Source organism: Macrobrachium nipponense, chromosome 2, assembly GCF_015104395.2.
Source record: "Macrobrachium nipponense isolate FS-2020 chromosome 2, ASM1510439v2, whole genome shotgun sequence".
NCBI classification, from domain to species: Eukaryota; Metazoa; Arthropoda; class Malacostraca; order Decapoda; family Palaemonidae; genus Macrobrachium; species Macrobrachium nipponense.
The window spans coordinates 39,983,111-40,000,782 of NC_087201.1; the positions used below are offsets into that span (position 1 = coordinate 39,983,111).

The 17,672-nt window shown below is 36.0% G+C and overlaps 1 protein-coding gene across 5 annotated transcripts in view; it reads left to right on the forward strand.

Moving 5' to 3' along the window:
• LOC135220542 (intermembrane lipid transfer protein VPS13A-like) overlaps positions 1-17,672 on the forward strand; it is a 311,374-nt gene that overhangs the window by 86,928 nt on the left and 206,774 nt on the right. For all 5 annotated transcript variants that reach the window (XM_064257729.1, XM_064257731.1, XM_064257732.1 and 2 more), the window contains exons 5-7: positions 9,081-9,222; positions 10,469-10,668; positions 11,282-11,456. In XM_064257729.1, the coding sequence (XP_064113799.1) occupies positions 9,081-9,222; positions 10,469-10,668; positions 11,282-11,456 (517 nt within the window). The remainder of the gene's footprint in view (positions 1-9,080; positions 9,223-10,468; positions 10,669-11,281; positions 11,457-17,672) is intronic.

Genomic DNA, 17,672 nt, shown 5'->3' on the forward strand with positions numbered 1-17,672 from the left:
CAGATTCATCAGCATTATAGATCTGCCCTAAGACTAGGCCTTATTTCTTCATCAAGTCTATTCCCTCTGAAGCATCTAAAGTTTCACCAAGTTTTCTTGTTAGAAATCCCATATCGAATTTTGAACCTGAACAGACAGCCTTCAGATGCCTTAAAGTCTGCAACCTTATGTAAGCCTCCAAACTTTATAGCAGTAGCCTTCGACTCAGGACCGTTTGTTTTAACACTAGCGGCCAGTTGTTGCCGAAGCCTCATCAGGGTAGACTGATCAATGTCATCATAAAGGTCTTTTGCCATGAACTTGTGGGCTGTCTTCTGACCGAATTCTGTTGTGTACTACTACTTCAGCTTGTCCTGGGCAGGGTTGACTGGGCAATGCCGTACTCCTCCATTATACATGACTGGGACCAGCTGTGCTCCATCCTCTGAACAATTTCTCATTTCTGTTTAACCCTCGCAGGACAGACTAAATTTATATCAGGTACACCCACAGACTGGGCGAACTTTAAGGTTGGCCACTTTAAGTAAAAATTCATCAATGGAAAGAGGAAGATGAGCAAATGCAATTGGTATATGAAAAAATTCTAAAATATTTTCTGTACCTTCCACGGGAAGTTGTGAGTGAATATTTAAAACCCTGTGCAGGACCTCTTTTCCAAGATATTCGTAAAAATATGCTAATTTTACCAAGTTATACAGGTTTTTTTCTGATAATTTATTTCATTTTATTTTGTAAAACTATAATTACATATAAAATAAGTCATGCTATTCATGACATATGGTATGGTCCTAAGTCGAGGTGCAATCATAAACTGTATAAAAGCCATTAATAATTTATTCACACAACATTATAAGTCACTCAATAATAATCTTAAAACGTTTGAAAATGGACTTTACAAATATGAAAATAAACTTTAAAATTAAAACTTGAAAATAAACCCCTGGTGGGTAAAGGTTGGAGAGGACCTCTACTCCAGAAACTGGAAACAGAGAAATAAAAGTCATATATAAAAAAAATTGTACATACATTTAACACTACACAAAATTTTAATGACTGGTTATAACAAATTAACAACTTACAATATTAGGAATGGCTCAACACTATATTTTTGAAATAACATTATAAAATAAACAAATACAAAGACCATCCTCTCCTCCACCCAGTGAGAGTCCCAGCCGTGAACTAAAGTTGTGAAAAGAAAGATGGCAAATGAACATCGGAACCAAACCATTATTGGGAAAAAACATTAGCTTTAACATATTTAAATTTTGAAATAAAAAAAAAATTACATTTTTACATTCTTCCGCCCCAAGATAATTTTCAAGGGAAATTATGGAACCTATGTAGGATTGCTGGACAATGCATCATCTAGAAGTGGCATACCTTCAGAATCTTAATGCAACAGTGCACCTTCTATTCCATGATCACTTGCATCTGTTCTCAGCCCAAATGGCTTACTAAGGTCTGGCAACTGCAAAATAGGCGCAAGAGTTAATTTGTCCTTCAACATCTCAAATGCCTCTCTCGCCTTACAATTCCTATAGAAAGAAACAGGCCCTAAAAATGATCTTAATTGCCGTTTCTTATTTGGAAAAGGCATATCCACAATTGCTTGTACTTTATCTGGTAATGGTTGCAGAGAATTCCTATCAATCTGGTAACCCAAATAGTGAATTACCTCGTAACCAAAACGACACTTGAAGGGACCACAAGTTAAATTCCAACTGCGAAGTCTGGCAAATACTTTCTTGAGGGCCATCAAGTGTTCCAGCCATGAGCTAGAGTGAACAAAAATGTTATCAAAATAAAAACTAGCATGATCCAAATTTTTCAACACTTGGCGCATCAGACGGTTATATGTACTACAGGCAGTACTTAATGCAAATTGCATTCTTTTGAATTGATGATTGTTCCATTAGAACCTGATAATAATATTCGCAATTTGAAAATTTGTCTAAATTCTCATCGATAGTAGGCATAGGTTCACAATCAAACACTGTTACATCCGATAACTGGCATCAGATTTTTTTTACAAGCACAACAGGTGAGCAATAGTTAAATGTAATTGCTTTAATTGTATCAAGCTCTAACAATTTGTCAACTTCACGGTTAAATCCCTCTCTTAAGTGATAAGGAATGGAGCAAGGCTTTCTCTTGACAGGCTCAGTGGTTGTTAACTGTATTGAATGGCTAAAGTTTTCAAACAATCAGGTATATCACTAAGAACATCCTTTGTGTTGTCTAGCAATGTGGATAACTCTGCCTTTTGTTCTGTAGTTAGAAAGGGATTCACATCAGGTTCAGTCTTAGACTCGGTATCTAATACTGACAAAGGAGAATCTGTACATTGAACAACTACAGCAGCTTGTACCAAATCCTGAGGTCCCATTAAAACATTCTGTTCAAAAGGAGTAACCTCATCAAACACTTGCAAATTATTAATAATAGACCTACGCTAACACTTTTTCAACATATTCACATGGAAAATTTTATCTATCAGATGTTTTCAGATCATAATATGTATGTATTGTACTTAATGAAATTAACCTTAGCATTCTGAAATGCAATCTGGGCTGTTTCTTCTAACCTATTGTGCAGATCCTACACATACTCATAAGAATTCCTAATTTCTTCATTAAGGTCCTGAATTAGTAAACAACTCTTTCAATATGGATAAAGGACCTCTCACATTTCGCCCATAAATCAGTTCGAATGGAGAAAATCCTAAAGTATTGTTAAGGATCTCTCTGACGGCAAATAAGCCACATGGGAGGGACCTGTGCCAACAGCGAGGGTAATCTGAAGAAATCTTTTTAATTTAACTTTTCAAGATACAATTAAAAGGATCACAATACCCATTAGCCTGTGGATGATATGGTGATGTAAAAATTGGTTTTATATTAAGTAATTTCTGTACTTCTTCCATCACTGAAGAAACAAACTGACATTCCCTATCTGACAGAACCCCCTTAGGGATACCTATGCGTGTAAAGATACTTAATAGGGCTCCAACACAAGAAATAGAATCTATTTTCTTTAGAAAAATAGCCTCAGGGTAACGTGTAGCACAATCAATTAATGTCAAAATAAACCTATGACCGTCCTCAGAAGGGGGTGACAAGGCTCAGTTATATCAATTGAGACCTTTGCAAAAAGTTCGGTTATTATAGGCTTTGTTTGAAGGGGCGCCTTCTTGACACGACCTTGGGAAGTAGTTCTCTGACAGGTATCACATGTTCTACAATAACACAGTATGTCAGCTGTGGCACCTGGCCAAAAGTACAGTGCAGACACCTTGTCTTTAGTTTTACAATTACTAAAATGTTCAGACAAAAATGAATCATGAGCAAATTTCATAAATAATTCCTTGAACTTTTGTGGTGCTTCTAGAACTTTTACTCCTAACTTCACGCTATTTTTACTCTGTGTACATTTTCTATAAAGAAAACCGTTGTCAATAATGTACTGGAAAACATTCCCTTGGATATTTCACTAATTTTTTTATCAAGCTTCTAACGAATGCTCTCCTAAGTAAGCCAATTCATTTGTTCTTGCGTAAAAACTGACGCACTCACATTTAAGACACCAAGAACCTTTGATTTATTTGTATCAAGGGGAGCTGGAAGAGCATTACCAGCTTTTACTTGACCTCTGGTCATAACAGATTACAATAAGCACACCACAAACCTTAATGGAAGCCTTTACCACTTCAGTTCAACCCGTAAAATAAGCACAGTAATATGACACTTAACCACAGGAACTTTATCACTTCTACCCAAATAGTCACTAAGAGACGCAAATTTAGTTTGTTAATCAAAAGGTATGGCCGGTAATAACTTACACGTGCACCCCTTATCACGTACCATGGTAGAGATAAACAGTGTCTAACACTTTCCAGATTCTTTCACAATTATGTAATGGAAATGCTTGTTCGATTGTAGGCTTGACATTAGGTGCAAATTCTTTATACAATACTTTATTAGATAACACTGGAAGATCTAACAGCTATGTATACGCCTTAAGAAATCTATGAATGAAGAGTAAAAGCAAGGCGTGGTTAATGCAGTATTATTGACAACACAGTTAATTAAGGATACTCTTATGTAATAAAAAATATCGAGTTAAACCAATATCAGCGCTATACATATTGAGAGCAGCGCCTCAGTGGCGTGGTTGGTTTGGTGTTTGCTTTTCACCTCGGTGGTCGCGGGTTCGATTCTCGGCCATTCCATTGAGGAGTGAGAGATTTGTATTTCTGGTGATAGAAGTTCACTCTCGACGTGGTTCGGAAGTCACATAAAGCCGTTGGTCCCGTTGCTGAATAACCACTGGTTCCATGCAACGTAAAAACACCATACAAACAAACATATTTACCATTCCACATATACTGGTATAATATTGCATTAATTTTACTAAAATGTGACCTACTGGGTAGAAATGTGTGAACTACACACCACGCCTTGGATAAAACTAAACAATTCACAGTTATGGGTTTTTGATATAGGGTTAAAAATCTAGGCTTAAACATATTAAATGTTTTTTGCACTTTTTCAACAATAAGTAACCAATTTTCTTCACACACTTTTTCATATTTATTCTGATGAAATATACCTAAGATTCTTATTTGTTTTAGTGACCGAATCCATGAAATTGGCCAATTTGTTCAGTCAGATCACAAGCCAAGACCCAATATGACAGTTTTCTTTTTGTTAAGCAAGGCTCCAGTTATATTTTCGAAATCATTGACAATTTCAATGCTTTTTGTTGAAGCGTTATAACTGATGTGATAAATATATTCGAGTCATCTGCAAAACCTATTATTTCAATTATCAGCTTACAAGGAAGATCAAGAGCCTGCACCTCGCTGTCGTATTGAATGGCTTTATAAAAAGCTTCTTGAAAAATACAGAATAGAACCATGGCCAAAGGGCATCCTTGTCTAACAGATCTTTGGACTTCAAATTCACGGGATAAAGTACTATTGATACTAATAATTGCTATGTATTGTTTAAAAGAGTGTCTCGATGATTTTAGTGAATTCCACTGGAAAACATAATTTCTGCATAACCTTCAATAGAAAATCAATATTCACTCTATCAAAGGCCTTAGACCAGTCTAGACTGAGCAAGGCTGACTTTCTCATTATTGACATAATGAATCATATCTCTTATAGTATTGTTACAATAAACAATTGACTTACCAGAGCCAACACAGAATTGAAGTTTGGAGACCACCTTATCAATCACTAAGTGAAGCCTGTTCTTTAATATCTTCGTAAATATTTTGTAATCAATATTTAATAAAGTAATAGCTCGTCATTCCTCTAATTTTGACAGATCTGATTTTGGGATTAATTTAATCACACCTAAGTTTTGTGATACCGATAACTCATAATGTGTTTTCATGTATTTCAATACCTCTATAAAGTCACTCTTTATAGTATCCCAGAAGGTAAGATAAAATTCAATGGAAAGACTTCCCGTCTCTACCAAGAGTTTTATTCTTATTAAATGATGAAAGAACTTTCCTTACTTCATCACAATTCATTTCTTCATTGAGAATTTTTCTATCATGCTCATCTAATACATTGTCAACCTTGCTAAGAAAATAATTCATATCCTTCTTTCTATATGCCGGCTTCTTAAAGAAACAGCTATAATAATTAGCAATATGAAACATAAATCACTTTGGGACTCGATTGTCTTTCCATTCTCTAAGATTAATTTATTTAAAGAAGCGATTTGAGGATTTACTTTTTCTCTCCTAATAAAAAAAAACCACACTTTCTCCCCTTTATTCAGTTGTTCCATCTTACCACGAATTTTCACTCCTTCCATAATTTCATTCCTTATACTTTAAATTTTGCCTTTTATGGATTGAATATTTAGGTATTCTCTCGTAGTACAATCATGTTTTAAATACAATTTTCTCAGCCTCGCCTGTAATAGATTTATAAGATCATATTTTTCATTGTTAATCCTTTTTGATAAAGCTATCAACCACTTTCGACATTCCTTCTTCACCCAGTCCCACCAAATTAACAAATTTTCAAATTGACCTCTCTGAATTCAGCTTGACTCCTTCTCTAGTCCTGTCTATCAACACTATATCATTAGCAATTAGAGCACTCCAAGGAACATCCTCTCTGACATCTAATGTTATAACATCCATCACTTTGAACTTTCCTGTAGTTCCAACAGAGCTTCTTAATTGTGTGGTTGCTTCTGCATATATATCTTGTAGCACCTTAACAAACATCTCCATACTTCTCTCCTTGGTACATGGTCATATGGATTTTCTAAGTCAATAAGTACTACCAAGTAAAGTTCATTCTGTTTTTCTTCATATTTCTCCCTAAGGCACTATCCAGTTTACAATTAGGGTTTTGTTCTGACCCCGTGTCGTAAACCAAAAATCGTTGTAAACCGAAATAATAGTCGAAAATCATAAGAAAACATTACTTTTAATCCTTAGAGTGTCCTTTGGGTGTCTTGAAAACGACATAACCTGCATTTTTATCGAGTCTTTCATAAAATAACCCTCCAAATTTGCAACATTCTCCTGTTTTGGAGAGAGAGAGAGAGAGAGAGAGAGAGAGAGAGAGAGAGAGAGAGAGAGACTACTTATTTACCAGATTGGCGGGTTACCAAACCTTTAAAGATGGCTACAGCCTACAAGTCTTTACAGCGCCACCCTGGTGGTCGACCACCCTACTACATAGTATTGGTATAGAGATCGCAACTCCAGCTAATTACCCTCTATGGTTGCTATGAGCTCTGTTATTAACTACTTCCCATCCTCTCGCCAATGTGTCGTCATACAGCCTCTGTCAAAGGAATACAAAAATTGTAACGTAACCGATGATGGAATTTTAGTATAAGATTTTCATGTTGTTACAGTAATTCATATTTCAATAAACGATACTATGCATTATAGAGAGAAAGAGAGAGAGACAGAGAGAGAGATCGAAATTATTCATGAGATATTCGGGGACAAACAGAGGTTGTGTTTGCATCACAAGCGATTTTGTTATTTCACGGGATTTTAATTTAAAATGTTATTGATACTTTTCCGTGGTTAACTTAATATTATTATATGAAAATTACAAATGTAAATTTGATTTCTTCTGTTCGGATTGGCGTCAGGCTGGCGTCCGAAATATCGTCGAAAATTGTAAGAAACTCTTGCTTTTAATCCTTTGAGTGTCTTGAAAACAACATATCCTTCATTTTTATTGAGTTTTTCATAAAATAATACCTCCAAATTTTGATCATTCAGACATTTTGGATCCATATTTTTTCCAATAGGATGGGTGTAGTCCGAAAAATTTGAAAATGGTAAAAAAAAAAACCTTACTTTTAATATTGACCATTTTGCTGTTTTGGATGTATATTTCTTACTTTTAATCCTTTGGGTGTCTTGAAAACGACGTATCCTGTATTTGTTATTGAGTTTATTATTAAAAAGTATCCAAATATTTACTATTCTGCCATTTTGGAGCCATATTGCCCTTTGGATGTTGTTGTCGGCGTAGTAAGCCTGGAACATGCTTTTTAACCCAGGAAATAATTTTTGATGGATATATTTGAAGAGCGTTATGAACTCGAAATGACATAAACCGAATCCGTCATAAACCAGAGAGACATAAACCGAACCCATCGTAAACCAGAGACTGTTAGTTTGCTTTAAAGCAAATATAGCATACACTGTACCCCTCCCTGTCATGAACCCGAACTGTTTCTCGCTTATTGTGGTTTTTCTCCTTATTCTTTTTTTAATAATTCTTTCAAAGATCTTAATTATATGGGATATCACTTTTAACCCTCGGTCATTACAAGCCTTGTATGTTCCCTTTTCTTTATATATTGAGGCCATTTGGCTATTTCTCCAGCTATGATAATACTACAAAATAAATGGATTAAGAAAGTGATATCAGTTTCATTGCCATGACTTATGCAAATGAATACTGTGAGTGTAGCACCTAGCGTAGGTCAATAGCTCACACATAGTTTGTAGCTCGTGTATGGTAATACAATGTTGTAGCAACTAATAAGAAGATTGTAGTTGTTGTCATAAAACCATGGTAGGCTGTGGGTAAAGACAGATAGGGTACCTTCCCAATAAACTGTGTCATTGACGAGAGAGAGAAAACGAAGGAGTTACATTTTTTCCTAGTGTATTTATGCAGTATATTTTGTGATAAATATGGGGGGAATGTAGATAATCGATTTTTCCATAAAGTTTTTCGTTTAAAGTATTATGAGTGTTGTTTATAAGAATATTGAGTATTTATACTGACGGTATGTGGCACTGACAAGGTTAGATGACGAAGGCTAGAGTTGCTTTGAACACCCCTAGATTTTTTTTAATCACCCTTATTCGGATTTCACCATTATATGACCGATCCTTGGCTCTACTTGTCCAGAAAAATGAAGGGTTACTTTAGGACCTTGGTCCCTGGGGTTTGGTTGTGTCTTGGGTAATGTTGAGTTCTTGATAATAGTAACCTGAATGATTGAGGGATTACTGTACATTCATATTGAAAAAATTGACCTCATGAAAATCTATGTAGAGAATTTTCTTAGGTATGATTGTGGCTCAGAAAATTTTCTCGTTTTTATTTATAATAGAGAAAAACATCACTCATTAAATTCCATTCAGGATTTGGCTAGCAACATTTGTAATATTATTAAAAACTGGAATTTTTGCCCTTGCTTCTATGATGATGTAAGTGTATTAAGTGGTAGAATAACATGCGGAAAGATTTTTGTTGACACCCTTATTCACTGACAAAGTTAGATAAAACCCAGTTTTATTTCTTATTTTCTAATCAGAATTTTAGATGACTAGAAATTTTATCACAAATATTGTATATGATTTATTGAATACTGTAAAAACAAAACTGAGGAGTTAACTACTTGGGCTGGGCGCCAACCTCATAGGTTCATGAATTTGAGAGGGACTTTTTCTCAGACTAGTACTCTGATTGTCAGTACTATTTTTTCTGAAAATGTTATTCACTAAACAGTTTTGCACTTTCAAATTTGATTGTCTTACCATTGCAAGTTCCTTGTTTTCAGGTTTGCTCTATAACAGAATATGGAACAACCTGGAGCTTCATATCAATAATGTTCATATCCGCTATGAAGATGCCCATTCGTGCTCCAGGCCATTAGTGATTGGATTTTGCCTTCAAAGTTTATCTGCCGATACTACCAATCAGTAAGTGCTATTATTCTGATGCGCCCCAATGTTCAATTATTTTTTTATCGTTTACTTCTGTTTATCGCTAAAAAAAGCTTACTTGTTAAACTGAAGTAATAAAGCATTAAAAATTCTAGTAAATTCAATACAAAATTAAGAGGAAGGAGAAAGCAAGATAAATCATGAAAAAATCTGTACTGATACCCAACAGAAAAATGAAATCTTAGTCATAAATTTTCCATCATCTTCCAATCATGGATTGTATTATTGATCTATAGTGAACTAAAATAGCATGTTGTATCCTGTTGAATTGGAAACTTAACTTTCACTAGTCAGAGGGAAGCTCAATATTAACTAAAAGTTTCAAACAGTGACTTTCTGAAAAGGATCTAGTCATGCATGTCATTTGGCTTCCATGGAAAAAAATAGTTAGTCCTGATTTTCCTTGATCCTCAAACATAGACCTGAAACAATATTGACAAGTGCCTTCATTCTGCAGCAGTTATTATTGCATATTATTTTATTTTCATTCATCCCTAAATTACTGTAGGTCATCAGGACACCAAACATTTCATTTTGGGGAGCCTTAACCATGGTTTCATGTCGTGCTAATATATGTCCTTATTGCCATTACAAGAGCCATTTGACAACTGAACTACACTTTAAAGGGATATGGTACTTTCTGTTGTGATCTTTCTAGGGAAGCATTTCAAAAATGTCTCTGATTCATCTCTGGGATACAGTCTCTTTAGAATATTTGTATAAATTGCTTTGGCAAACCTGTACCACCCTTATATGACATTTGCCCTTACCAAGCTTACTTTGTGTAATATCTAGCACACCCACAATCAACCTTTTTGAAGGCAGTTTCTGCTCTGCAATAGTCATCATTTATGATGTCCCCTTAACCACTGCTGACTAGATATGTCTTTAAAAACCGACAAGGGGTCTTCTTTACGAATTTTGTGAGACAGGGTTCAGGAGCCAAAAAAAGAAAAAAAAACTATCTTTTGAACTTTCTGCAGAGATACAGTGCCAGCATCCACCTTATCACTGTTCAGTAATCGAAGACAGATCTCACAAACTTTTTATGCAGATTCAAAGAATCCTTGGACCATATTATGTTATGTCCGTTTTCATATAATTGCTGACAATTACCAGTCATTGGTAGTGTTTTTTTTTACGAAATAAGTTTCTTATGTTTACTTGAATTTAGAGTCAATTGATTGTCTATTTAATGATATATTGTATTCTTATATTCCAGTAAATGGAAGAAGGCTCAGGTTGATGGTAATGCCATGACGATCAATAAGGTTATTGATTTTGTATCTGCCTCATTTTATGTGAACCCCGGGAGTGATCGTCAGCGACTGGTGAAGCCTCATATTACTACAGAACTCTGGCACCAGTACCTGGAACAAGGGCTCAACACCTTTTCTATAAATGATGAACCTTTTCAGTTTGGTAAGTCAAGAGAGATTTTGTTCTTGTTTATAGTTTTCATAGTTGATGCTGCCATACTTGATTTTCCATTTCAGTCAAATATTGTATTTATGTTTTCTTTACTAATTTGCAGCAGTAAGTTCACTGTACAGAATGGGTCATATTTTTGTCACTCTTCACAATCATATAAAGGTTATGGCAAAGGAAGCATAGAGCAATTTAATCATCAGAAGCTGGTTACTACCAGCGAAAACAACTTGAAAGGGCGTTGCTTTCTCAGGATATATTAATTCCCCAGTTAAATGCCGATTTGTGTTGCATAATGAAATTAATATCAAAATTAGCAAATTTGTCAGAGTATAGTGAATTGTGGAAAAGACTTGTATAAGGTATGTTTACATATATTGGGTTTCCAAGTTTATGGATTACGTACAACAGGTATGCTGCATTCTTTCCTTTTTCTTTTTCTTGCTTTACTTCATCGTTCTGATTAGCAAATAGTTTAGCAATTATCTTTCCTCGTGTGCGTTGAACTCGACTGTGACATTCAAACATGCACATACATAAATATCTGAATTTAATATACATTTTTTCTGGAATAGAATTTACTGAATTGTACTTCAAACTTCCACAGTTTTACAACCCGTAAGATGTAAAGTAAAAATGAGGCAGCAAATGAAGCGAGAAGCGAGAGTTCCAGGGCTTCTGGTGGATGCAGTAATAAAGGATGCTGCTTTAACCTTTACTCGTCAACAGTATTTGGCACTTACAGAGTTGTCTGAGGCTTTCATAACAATAAACATAAGCAGGTAATTTGTTCATTTACTTCTTTTATTAATATTATTATAAGGATTATGTATTCCTTATAACTCAGGTACCCTAAAGTTGTGGGAAATGTAGTAGGAAATCTTTGTCAGGAGTGAATTAAACTTCAGTGTATTTGATTCTCAAGATATTTTTAATTTAGCAACATACATAATCTTAATACAAAGTAGTGAATTTAACAAACCACTGAACTACAGTAGTGTAAGAGAGAATCTTTTAATGGTATCTTAGAGTTTTTTTTTAATTGGATGAAAATCCTATATTAGTGACCCCTATATCATGAAGGGATCTTTTAAGGATAACATGAATGTGTGGCTTTCGTAGGTGGAATGTAACCCTCGTTCAGTTTACTCACTCTTCTCCCAGCCTTATAGTCTAACGACTTGTAAACTGAATGTTTGATGTTTAACATTGTTAAAGACTTATAGATTTATGGTTTGCTCATAAGCAGTAGGGGCAAGAGACAGGCCATTGCATTCCTGTACGATATCCCTCTAGATACTGGAGGAATAATTTGTTGTTGGATTAATATCATAATTGCAGTGTTTTCACGAGTGGTCAGTAAATGGAATGGAACTGATTCATTCATATTCTTCTTCATCATAAATGCTAATCGGCGATGAAACGTAGATGGAAGAGATTTGGTTAATTATAAAACTGCAAACACCTTCAGGGTTAATTTCTTTAAAAGATGACCACTTCACCAAATAGATGAAATTTATGAACTATGTTAACAGAAAGTATTATGATTAATTGTCCTTACAATAAGGAAACTTTCAACTGGTGAAGCAGTGTTCTCATCGGTTACTTAAACTTCAGTTCTTTCATTGTGCTTCAGTAATTGCCAAAATAGAGTATCCTATATATACTTTAACATTAGATGGCTTAGATTTTGTTCTTATCTTTATGCATTGAAATTATCCTTGTTCATGAACAACCACTGCACATCATATTAGCATACATTATTAATGACCCTATTGTGTTTACTTTTGAAATGAACGTTACCTTTCCATTGTGTATAGCTTTTACTTCTGCGCCAACGATAGTTGGACAGATTAAAAAAATGAAAACGCTCGGTTTTCAATGAATATCCATTTTCTATCCAGCTTACTTTTCCACCCCCAACTAGGAGACCGATAGGCACAAACACTTGTAACCAGTCAGTCTACTCCTGTCGCTGGTTTTAGTAGTAGTTCAACAGGTTGACTCAGGTTTCTGTTGGTTTGTTCTTTTTATTGGTAAGAGCCTGTATGGTAAGAGTTGATGTAATAGGCATTATTCCAGTTGTACTGACCCACATGATATGATTTTGCTGAGGGGAAGGTTATGACTGGATAACTATATGAATCATAGTTGAATGAAATGCAGTAATTGATCGCGAACGGAGAGAGCTTGTTAGGTTGTTGAAACAACTATAAAGGATAATACTTGTAAGCCTTACGTTAAAGGGATGCCTGTGCTGTCTGCTTCCCCATTTAGTGACTGATTATGTCCTCTGCTGCTTCTCTTCAATCTGTTACTCCAAATGAGCTTCCCGTCGATTTAGGGCATGAGATGTTATGTTCACTGGTGTAAGTTTTTCCGGATATATTATTGTTATTATCATTAGTGTTTTCTTTTCGGCACTACTTTCCAAGTCTCGGTAAGTTTTGGGGGAGGAAGGCTCAACACCCTCGCTTTTTCTTGACTTGTGTTTGGCATGTCTTGTCTTACTCCCTTGTGGCTTGCAGTGACAGGAAACCGAGACATGTCAGAAAGCTGTGTGAATCTGTGCGAGTTGTCCCCTTCTTCTGTTCGGTCTGGTAGCAGCACCAGGTCTATAACATACACGCTATGGCTTGTACACCTATCGCATGTGTCCCTGTCATGTGTGTGCTCACTGCTTGTGTGCATCTAAGACTTGTATGCCACTTGCATGCGCATCTAGGCTTGTGTGCCTATTGTATGCGTGCCCATGGCTTGTGCACCTATGTCGTGTGCATCTATGGTTGATTTGCCTCTAGCATGTATGCCTATGGCTCATGAGCCAACCTCTTGCGTGTGGGCTTATGACTTGTGAGTCAACCTCTTGTGCTCCTTTGGCTTGTGCACGTATCTCATATCTTGAATTCCTATTCCTATTGCTTGCATTCCTATGGCTTGTATGCCTATTGCTTACGCTCCTATGGCTCGTGCACCTATCGCTTACACACCTGTGGCTTGTATGCCTATCACTGCCGCACCTATGGCTCATACTCGTACCGCCCATGCGCCTTTAGTTTGTGCTCATACACACGTGTACCTGTTGTCTGCACACTAATCACTTGTGTGAGACTACTAATGGCAACCACCTCCCTATTTAAATGGAAGCCAAAACGACTGGGTAGTGATAGGAGCACAAGTGATAGGAGCAAAGTCTACCAATTGTGCTCTTATCGCTTGTGCTCCTATGCTTGTGTCTCCCACCTATAGAGAATCTCAGCATGTTCTATTGTTCTGGCTTCCATTTAAATAGGCAGGTGGTTGCTGTTAGTAGTCTCAACATTCTGTTTTGGGGATTTTGACTCCTTTTCCAGTTGTGGGAGTGTCTATCAGTAAACATCTGGTAACTGTTTCGTTATTTCCAATTCCCTTATTGTTTAGGAACATTCCTGAACAAACTTTAGAACATTTGGTCGATCTGACAGGTTTTCTACTGAATCAGTCTTTCTTTTGAGCTAGGGTAAGTGGTTTTGTCGGTGGTGATTAAAGAGAGTTTTTAACCTTCGGTGGAAGCTTATCAGGAGTTAGCTCAGTTCAATAAACTGCTGTTCTTCCGCCTTTAGGCGATAGACTTTGCCCCTGTCTCTGGTGCATTTTTGGTAACTAAGATTCATCGTGCCATTTCTGTGGCAGCAGGGCAATTGCTTGTTCTTCTGTTGATTGATGAATCAGCAGTCTTATATACAACCGATGTATAAGTGGTCACAATTTCTTTTTTGAAGAGATTACTTGATTTCTTCAAGGAGAGGTTAACGCATGATTTTGTGGAGTTAAAACATTCATTTGAGCTATATTTCATTAGTTGTATGTGTATGCTCAAGGCTTTAATGATGTTTATGTGAAGGGAGCCTTTCATAAGATTTTTCTTTATTACTGCCATACATTAGAGAAAGAGAACTGCTTCGTAATCTAAGGGTCTCTTTCCAAATATAGGTGTAGCATTGAGGAAGGACTAGTTCACTGCACAGGTTTTTGATTTTGAAGTTAAAGATATTATCACTGTTCATGGTTTTTTGTGGAGAAAGTTGCGCCTTTGTTTGCACCGTTTATTGCCCCGATTGTTTCAAAGAGGTTTTCAGTCCTTATGGGAGTTTATTTTTTAGTGAATTAGAGGTCTTATCAAGAATCAGGCTTGGTTTCTTTCCTGTTACCTGAACATGGGTCAACCGGTGTTTTTTGTTATATTTAGATTCGATGTTAGTTTAAGCTCTCATGGGAAGAAGGATCTAGTCCTTTAGATGCGTAGGTGTAGGTCTGGGGTGGAGTCATGGCAGATCTATGTAGAAGTTCGGGATCTTAACCAGTATTAGAGGAAGCCTGTTACACCCATAATCCCAAATTCTTAGTAATCAGAGGAACTTCAAGCACTATGTATGTTGTAGAGTATATACTTATATTTACACATGTGAGTATATATACATAATGTGTTGGTTTTCTATACATTATATATGTACTTATGACATCATTGAATACTTTTTACCCAACTAGACTTTGTCATTATGTTTATTCCTTTCTCTCAGGATAGGGAAGACCCTTCTTTGGACAGAAGCAGGAAAGATTGTGGTATTTCTGTGGGATGTTCTGGATAGGAACAGCATGCTAAGGGACCAACTAAACAAGAGGAATAGTATTCTGCCTACAGAATAGCTCTGAATTTTCAACTATGTCAGTTTCTCTAAAATAATCAATCTGAATGTAGGCATATTCGCGACTTGAAACAGGAAGTTACCAATATTAACTTCCATTTACAGATCTTCTGACTGATTTGGTGGGCATTTTCAGCAATATTAGTTGTTTGTGGACCGTTACATCTCTCAATTTATGATTGCTGGAGAGATAATTATCAAGTTTAGAGGACCCAATGAATATAGGATCTTCCTAGTAGTACCTTGGTGGCTTAAGATAATTTATTTTGGGTTCTAATGCTTCTTTTGTATATTTCCCTAGAACTCATTCTTAAGAAAGTTCTTCTAAAACTTCCTTGCTAAAGTTTTCTAAGCTTCCATGTGTTTCCTATGTTCACGTTGACAACATCACCATCTTGTGCTAGAGAGAGGTTTGTCTGGTGTGGACCGAGAATCTATTCTCAAGTTTGCAAGAGTTTCAGCTGCTAATGTTTTCAGAGGCAGTGGTTAGTTTCTTTCTTCTGGTGTTGGACTTGGGGTATTTCCTGAGCATACACCTCTATAAGCAACTTCATTCTTCATTAAGTTCTTACTTGCAAGTTACTCCAAATGCTGTCACTTCCAGTTATTAGAGATTTTAGGTCTATGTATTTCTATGTTATAGGTAATGCTATACTAGACATTGCTTACAACCTGGACTGTAGGAAGTTTTTAGGTCGGATGTAATTAAGGTGCCTAGTACACAGTAACTCTTTTTGGAAACCTTGATGGATTTAGTTTTTTTGCCGCAAAAGCTGTTTGAGTCTTTAGTAAAAGCTTCTGGAAGCAATTAAACCCTCTCTTGGTAGCCCAAGGCCTTGTGATATGGAAAGAGAATTACAAGTGTTGGAGAATGCTGGCTTTTGCATTGAAGATGTCAAGAATTTTATATGTACTGATTCCCGCCTGTTGTTCTGGGCATGGATACTCAGTCAATAGACATTGGCTTCGAACCAGCGCACAAGTTGGCAGCTACATCCAACACAAGTCCATTTTCTGATTTTATTTACACAAAAAATAATCTATAGTACAAAAAACACACCCAAACTAATATTATATTAATATGAAAAAAATATAGGCAAATTTCTAATAACTTTACTCTAATTCAAACTAGCTGGGTTACAAAGGAATTTATTGACAATAAAGTCATCAAACAAGATATGTGAATGCACACATGAAAGTAAATGAATTGCAAAAATCACTGATGAGGATGTGCACTGGTATACTCAGCACTTTCGTTTCATAATGAAGTATTGTAGGCTTTGGCCACTGATAACGTATGTTAAGTTTGCGAGCATATGAAATGAACAAAGAACAAAAGATGAATTTTGGAGCATGGGGAGGCTGTCAATCCGCAAAAGTTACGTTAAGTTCCTTCAAAATCACTGACTTCACAATTTCATTGAGTTTACGTTTTACCCATCGGGTTAATGTTGTGTTATTTCGTTACATGTTGCAAATCAATACAAATGCCAAAATAGGCATCAATTAAATTGGATAAAAAAACACTGTAATTACCTAAGGATTCGGGATCGATCTAGCAGGATGGCCGCCCGCATAAAACACAACACAAAGATCACATCTAACCTTCACGTGGTCCAGATGATAAGAGAGCAAACAGCACTTTGCTTGGCTTCACCAAGGAGTATCCTCTTAAAAAATCTCAAGCTTTTAACTACGTTACTGTAAGCAAATTTCTTAGTTTCATAACTTAGGTTATTAAATGTGCAACATGTAATGTATTCTTCAATAGTAAAAGACACATAACAAAAGAAATAGTAATATTTCGAATCCGGACCATTGCATAAGTCCTCACTCTAGTCTGCTATGACTACTGATCTCTAAACCTGACTAGATGGAAGGTTTTGTAGGCAAAACCCCAGCAGGATTATTTTGTCCACAGAAGATAGTAGTCTATTGGTTCTGACCTAGGTTGAGAGCAAAAATATCTGTTTTGAAACTTTTCCCTTTTCAGGGCTGTTGAATGCAGAATGGACCTTATTTAAACGCAATGAATTTATGCCATTATGGGTAATTAGAGTGCACTCAAATAGAGTAAGCCTGTTAAAGACAATATTAATAATTTTATGTTTATGTTTAAGGAGGAGCGAGCACTACTAGGTCTAAATGTTCTGCAACTCATCCTGAGTTACTACCTTACTAAGTTACTGGAGGTAATTATTCATGATGAAAATGTTAGTGGATGTATGCAGTCACTGAGATAAGTGATATCAGTAGAAGGGATTCAACATCCTGAAACGGTTGGCTGTAGACAGTGGTCTTTAGGCATCCCCT